Source organism: Nematolebias whitei, chromosome 17 (assembly GCF_014905685.2).
Source record: "Nematolebias whitei isolate Nwh7 chromosome 17, NemWhi1, whole genome shotgun sequence".
NCBI classification, from domain to species: Eukaryota; Metazoa; Chordata; class Actinopteri; order Cyprinodontiformes; family Rivulidae; genus Nematolebias; species Nematolebias whitei.
The window spans coordinates 1,000,157-1,008,024 of record NC_056514.1 but is presented as its reverse complement, the minus strand read 5'-3'; the positions used below and the strand labels follow the sequence as shown (position 1 = coordinate 1,008,024).

Here is a 7,868-nt window from a genome sequence, read left to right as displayed (position 1 = left end):
TTTTTAGTTCAACTGGGCCCAGGAATCAATCACTGTAAACATGTGAAGCAAAAATAATCTAACATGCATGCACAGTAAAAAGTTAAAATTCTGACCCTAAAAAAGTAACTCTATCTTAAGGTCATAAAATACTTGAAAATTGTAAGTGGATGTATTGACAGTTATAATCAACCTGTGGAAAATAAACACGTACACCTTGAAAATCACAGGTTTTTTTTTCACAGAATTTAGATGGATGGCTCGATGCAGCTCCTCAGGTGGAAACCACAGTAGATCTCCTCGTCCGTGGTAACTCCCTCCTTAACTCAGGCCACTGCTCCTGAGGCCTCCAAGAACACAGCTGCTTAACTCCTCTTGCTGCTTAATCGGCATAACAGGGGGACTTCATTCCTAACGTTTCTGCTGCCTTTTATTTCACAAGAACATTAATGGATTAAGAAAACTTGCTGCTTATCAGGCAAAACAGGGGGACTTCATTCCCAACGTTTCTGATGCCTTTTATTTCACAAAACCCCAATGGGTTTAAAACGATGCGTCTTCCACTCTTTACACACCTGCTCTCCACACCTCTTGACAAGAGATGATTTCCCAGCTCAACTTCCCCCTCATGCAGGAAACTCACTCCAGACGTCAGGTGTTCGACCCCGCCTCTACTGATGTTACAGATCTGACCGGACCTGCTACAGCGATCGTTGTGGTTCGCCCGCAGGTGCACACTGGCTGACATGAAACCAAGTGGATCCTTTACCTCTCAAACGTACTGCGTATGCTGTGCGTTCCATCACTTCATATGGGCCCGTCCACCTTGGCTCCGCCCACTTTCGTTTAGTGACTCTCAGCAGTACCCAATCTGAGAGTGGGCACGTGGGGCTTACTCCGTCCGGAGTACTGGGTTCAGGAATCTGTAGATGAAAACTGGACAACATACCTTTTAGTGTATCAAAGTACATTTTGTGTGTCATTTTAGATATCTGTTCTGAGGGCCACTCAATATTTTGCTGGGGCCCTGGGAACGACCTTCCTGTGGTCAGTCCATAAGGGGTGAAACCTGTACCCCTGTTAACAGAAGCTCTTACCACCATAAGGGCGATAGGTAACGCGTCCAGCCAATTGGAATTTGTCTGTGCACAGATTTTTGATAATTTTTGTTTCAGGTTTCCATTCAATCGTTCCACCTTCCCTTGCGATTGGGGGTGGTAAACTGTACCAAAAGCATGCTTCAAACCCAAGGCCTTTTCAACCTTCTGTAGATCTGCATTTTTGAAATGAGTTCCATTATCGGACCTAATTACAGTAGGGAACCCATGTATGGGGATGTAATGATTTATTAAACACTTGATTACAGTTTGACTATCCTCCTTTTTAGCGGGCCAGGCTTCTGGCCATCCGGTGAATGCGTCGACGCAAACCAATAGGTATCTGAAACCTCGTACTGGTTGAATCATATCAGTGTAATCAATTATTACCTCATGACCCGGTGTCTTTTCCGTAGGAAACTTCCCTTGTTCCCATGGTTTAAAGGTTGGCTTGGAGTTATACAAATTGCATAACATGCATTCTTTCACAAATGCTCTGATCAAAGAGTTCATATACGGGTGCCACCAGTTGAGGACATTCCTTTTCATCTGGTGTACCCCTACATGAGCCAGTCCGTGTGCCTCCTCGAAAATTCTCCTCTTCAGACTCAGAGGAAGTACCCATCTTCCATCTTCAGGGTTTATCCACAATCCATCTGGTCTATTTTCAGCTCCTCTTTCACTCCCCACCGCCTTTTCTTCTGGAGCTGCACCTTGTTGGCAACAGGCGATGGATTCCTCATCCCATCTGATCACCTCCTCTTCTTCTGGTGCTGTCATCACCATCTGACTCCAGTTGATAAATCCTGAGGCCTTTTTTGCCTCTAAATCAGCTTGACAGTTTCCTTTTGCTATGTTTGATGAATCTGAATCATGACCTCGACATTTCACAATGGCAACTTTTGCTGGTAACATCAGGGCTGTTTCTAATTCTCTCATGTCTGCCTCATGTTTAATAGGTTTACCGTTAGCTGTACGAAAACCTCCTCTCCTCCACTGCACCAGTTCAACATGCGCTGCACCAAAAGCATACACTGAGTCTGTGAAGATAGTCACTTTCTTGCTTTCCGCCCACTTTAGTGCTGAAATTAAGGCTCTCACTTCTGCTCTCTGCGCCGACTGAGAACCCTGTAATCTCTCGCTCACTACAGTGTGATAACCCTGGTCTGTCTCAAGCACAACCGCAAAGCCTGCACTGAGCTGTCTATCCTGTGCCCTGAAACAGCTTCCATCACAAAACATCACCTGTCCCTCTCCAAGAGGTGTAGCTTTTAAGTCTGGCCTGACTCTGTCATCAACTTCCACTCTTCTCTCAATGATGTGTGGTTCACCTCCTCCTATCCTGTCTGCCATGTTAATTCCCTCATGTGTGAATAACAAGTTAGGTGCTTCCAGGACCTTGTTTATTCTATGTTGTCTTAATGGTGACATGGTGAAGTTATGTGAATTTACAAAGGCAACCACACTACGAGATGTCAAAACATGCAGTGTGTGTCCCATCACCAAGTGAGCTGTCTTTTGAACTAGCTTAGCCACTCCTGCTGCGTGTTGCGTGCACGGGGGATGTCTCCTTTCTGTGTTGTCCAATAAACAGCTGACATACATCAAAACTTTCCTTTCTCCCTCATGTTTCTGAAACAGAACACCGTTAATCACCCCTTCTGTTTCAGAAACATCCAGATGGAAGGGTCGACCATAGTCTGGCAGAGCTAACTCTGTAGCCCTACTCATCTGTTGTTTCACTTCAATGAAAACCCTCTCAGCATCCTCATTCCAAACCAGTCTGGCAGTGGGGCATCTCATGCCCTGTTCTTTAACTAAAGCGCGTAACATCTGGGTTTGGCCTGCATAATTTTGAATGTAATTTCTGCTGTACCCCGTCAGTCCTAGGAATGAGAGCATTTCTTTAACTGTCTGCGGTTTTGGATGATGTAAAATTGTGTTATGTGTGAAGATGAGAGTCCCGCCCCTTTCTGCGAGATCATTCTCCCCAAAAAAGACACTTGACGCCTAGTCACCTGTAGTTTGTTTTTACTGACCTTAAAACCTGCTGCATGTAGGTGTTCTAAAACCTTTTTAGTAGCTTCTAATGAATCTTGTACAGTGGGACTAGCTATGAGCAGATCGTCTACATATTGAACAAGTACTATTTCTTCTGGGCGCATTACCTCGCGCAAAACTTGTTTTAACACTTGATTGAAGATGCCTAGCGACAGCGCAAACCCTTGAGGTAGTCTTGTGTATCGTAACTGTTCACCACGAAAGGTGAATGAAAAAATGTCCCTGCAGTCTTCAGCCAAAGGAAGACAGAAAAATGCGTTTGCAAGGTCTAGGCAGCTAAACCATTCATGTTTTGGTGTCAGATTATTCAACGCCACGTATGGGTTTGGAACCAGCACGGTCTGAGTGATCAATAATTTATTGATGGCCCTCAGATCGTGTGCCATACAGTATTTGTCTGTACCTGGTTTTTGTACAGGTAGAATAGGTGTGTTCCACTCTGCGTAGGAGGGTTCAAGGACGCCGCTTTCTTTTAAACCCTGGATTGTTTCAGCGATACCTGCCTCTGCAGCTGGTTTGTGCAGATACTATGTGATCCAAATTGGGTATGTGTGATGCACCTGGAACATTATGGGAGGGCAGTGTATCAGTCCCACATCCGTGGGCCCCTCTGACCATAATGACCCAGACATACTATCAATTAAAGGACCTGCATGCGGGTGGTCCGTTAGTTCACGACCGTGCTCTCTGGGGATCACATCATGTTGCATCAAAGCTACATCATGTGCCCTAGAGTCGATTGAATAACACTCACAGCTGAGGGAATACCAGACGGATGTTAAAGATGTTTGTACCCAATCTGAGGCCTCTGAGGCTCTCTTTACCATAGGCCCTAAGTCTTTAGCCTGAAATTTTGGATTTAACGCTAGTGAAATATGAGGTGCCGCTTCAGTACCCATCATGTACCACCCCTCCTGTTCTTGAGTTAAGTTAACAATCACTGCTACTCCCTCCTTGCCAACAATAATATTCCCACTCTCAATAGGCCAGATTTTCCCTGCCAGTTGTTCTGCAAAGTGGTCTTGAAACACTTCATCTCTTCTTCGGTCATAAAAGAGAGTGACATGTGGGGGATCAGGAGGAGCTGAGTACGGATGCAAAGTCAGGAGCCAAGGCTTCCACGCCAGGAAAGCAGAAAAGACACCCCCTCCACCCATGACCTCAGGTTCAAGCAGTCCCCAGTAGATGTCAACATATTCATCATGGACGGGTTGGATCACACACTGTGAGTGAGTAGTGGTGACCAGTCCACACTCCAGCGAGGTGCCATCTGGTAGCCTCACCACAAGTCCATCGGAAGAACACAAAATTCAAGCTCCCAATCTGATGAGAAAATCTCTCCCTAAAAGGTTAGCTGGTGCATTTTCAGCTATCACAAAGGGATGTAACAGAGTTTGTGTGCCCACTTTTGTGAGAAGTGGACACGTCACCGGCAGTCTTTGCTTAGCTCCAGAAAATTCAACCACCTCCACCGACCTAGCCAACAGTTCACAGTCTTGTGGGATGTGAGTAATTGTTGAAAATGTTGCTCCTGTATCAACTAGAAACGGCAACCTTTCCGTTCTAATTGTCACCTCGAGTGTTGGGTCTGTCCCTCCTCCAACACTTAGCATTTTCTGTGGGGTGTGTCATTGTTGCTGGAACCCCATTCCCTCTGTCCCGAGAGGAAGTTGTCCGGCACGTGGTTGTTGCTGATGCTGGATTTGTGGTGGACCTGGCATCAGGTGTACGAAGGGTTGTGGTGGGCCCATGTGTTGTTGGAATGGCCTCTGCTGCCCCCCTCGTGACATGTGGGTTGGTGCGGCCAGGTAGTAACAATCTCTCTCCCAATGTCCCTGCTGGCCACAGATGAAACAGGCATCCCCCCGCTGTCCCCATTGTGAAGAACCCCAACCCCAAGACACCGGCCTCGGCCTCGCGCCCCCTCTTCCCCGTCCGACTAACCTCGCCGGATGTCCCCCTCTGGCCCTCCGGCCTGTAGTTTCCGACCACTGTTGCAGAGCGACTGTTCCAGAGGAAACTGCCTCCTCATTTCCCTTTGTAAATGACTGTACAGACATTTGTTTTTTATCTTTGTTCTTTTTATCCTCGGCCTGTTTATGTCTGGCATCTGTCAACTGAAGTTTAAGGAGCTGTGTCCGCATAGTTTCTAATTCAGCTGCTTCTTTATCTCCCTGTTTTTTCTCATACTTTAAATGATGTATTACGTGTTTCTCCCAACGGTCAGGAGATGCTGTGAGCAAATCAACATTCTTCTCTAACTCATCTACTACTTCTTTCGGCAGAGAGTCCAGAACGGCTTTTCTAAAATTTGGGCGTTGTTGGATGGCTTGCGCATGTACACCTGTCACCCTCTCCCAAGTGTCTTTACACTGTTCCATAAACTCCCACGGGTCTATAGTCTTATCCCACTTGAATTCGGGTACCGCTACACCAGCTGGTAATGGGTATAGTGATCTTATGATAGGCGCAATATGAACAAACACGTCGCACAACGGAGTCTCATCTGGTAGTTCTAAGATCCTATAATGGCCCCGTGAAGTCGCTATAGGAGAGTTCAGGTATGTCTGGACGGTGGCGTGATTAGCACAGCGAGCAAAATTGGCGTTCAGATCCCCCACTGCCAGGGTCACACCTAAAGTAAGGGCATTAAATTTCTCCAACCAGCGGCCTCCACCCTGAACCAGCGGTGGCAATTTTTCTGTTATCGCCTCCAAATCACGTATATGAAATGGCTTATAGCATGACACATCACCAGTCGGTCCCTGAGCACTCAGTAACGGAAGTTGACTAATAACAGTGAAACCTCTTTCCATATCTGATACTGCGTCCTCCCCCTCATGAACCTGAGCAGACGTGAGAACTGGCTGACCTGGGCCATCATAAGCCCATCTGTCTGGCTGCCTCCTCACTCTACCTGATGTTGTCCCCCGTGTCCGCACCCCCTCATCGTCCTCTACTAGTCCTGTCAAAGTACCCTCAATAAACACAGTGGTGTGTTTATCGCCCGGGCTGCTTGCTCGCGTGCTCTCCATCCGCCGTGGAGTCTTATAGCTTTGTGTTCCACTAGGACCTGGACCCCCTGTTAAAATGCCTCCTCTGTCACTATCACGTGAACCACTCTTCCAGGGAGCCTTCCTACATTCCTCCTCATCACGTACAGATAAGTCATTAAGAAACCGCTGTCGTCTTTGTGCAGTCATTCTACTACTAAATCCCCCTAAGTCATTCTCCAGATTGCCACCTTCCTCTGAATCAGTCTCCTCAAATGACAGTCTGCTTTATGAACCTGCAACACCGGATAATTGCCAGCAGGTGGCGCTGTTGGTAAAGTCATGTCTGTCATATAAGGTGGTGGTCCACCCGTGTCTGTTTGACCCAAGTTTTGTACACTTTGACACAATAAAGCTAACTGTTTATACATCTCTTGGATATTGCCGCGATTTTCTAATTTCTTCTGAAGCCTCTGAGGTCTAACAAATGACTTGCAGGTCAGTAAATCTTCGTTAAGCTCCTGAATTTGTTTATTCTGATCTTTAACCTTGTCCCAAGCAATTTGTGTGAGAGTGTATGATGTCCCATCATCAGCCTGGACCAGCTGAAGCAAAAGGCTCTCTAATGACTTACATTTACCTGTATTTGCTGCGTGTATAACCTTAATTACAGCTGTAACCCTTTTTGATTGTTCCTGTAGAGTTTCCACAGGATTTACAGATTTTTTATTTATGAGCTCCATATCTGCTGACACAATTCACACAAACTGTCATTCAATTGTCTTTATTCTCAATCACTCGTGGCAACTGTTGAAAAACACAACACAAGCCTTAAACTGCAGTCAGTAGAGACTTGTAATTGCCTTATCCAACAGCGCCCCCTTTCGGTCAGGATATGGATGCTCCAGTCAGTCCGATCGCCGGAAATTTGGTACTAAGTCCCAGACTTTAACGTTCCCTTTGAATAAATTAACAATTGCGTTTATTTTAGCGACCAGTCTACAATCGCGGTGGAAAACGCGCCCCACAACTCCCGAGTCCCTGACTCGGTAAGTTTACCTCGTCAGATAAACCTTCTGGTTAGCCAAACCCGCTGAAAACAAAGGGAACGTTTATTTATTATTATTTTTTAACGGCAGACTCCACGGTCTTCCTCCGCCACGATTCTAAATCGTGTTCTATCAACAAAAAAAAAAGCCGTGCACAGGACACACGCACGCGGCCAAGCACGCACACGTTGTGCACCCCCCCCCCCAAGTCTGAATACAAGTAATCTGTACATCAGAAGTTCCACTAATCACTTTAAATTAGCTTACCAACCATCTTTATTCAGGAGATGGTACGAACACCCACAAATGAAAATATAATTTGGTTTACGGCCGAATGGCGGAAATTTTTTGAGCCTTGCGGCCAACTTAGGTAAAAATCCGCTTACCTGTTAAATGGTGAGCCCAAAGTTCTCTCTGTGGATGTATCGCACCAACTCGATCCAATTTGTTCTGTCCGCCAGTTCGGGGTCACCATTTGATGTGGCTAGAGGCCACTAATGGTGTTCAAAACAGCTGATACGGGCCACCTTAGTTCAAAAGATTTATTGGACAACAAATTACAAGTATTCAGAGTTCATAAAATCAATTACATGTATGCATACAGGAGCATTTACCAAAACCGACCTGATCAGATGAGTTCATCCAGCAAATGCTGCTCTTTCCCTGTCGTGTCTGGACCTTATCACAGA

At 46.1% G+C, this 7,868-nt stretch overlaps 1 protein-coding gene across 1 annotated transcript; it reads right to left on the bottom strand.

Annotated features, from left to right (window-relative positions):
- Positions 1–680: 680 nt before the first annotated feature.
- Positions 681–5,169, bottom strand: LOC119424075. The gene is given in 3 exon segments (XM_037691545.1): positions 681–3,028; positions 3,031–3,648; positions 5,082–5,169. Coding segments are annotated over 3 exon segments (3,054 nt in total).
- Between the last annotated feature and the right edge of the window lie 2,699 nt (positions 5,170–7,868).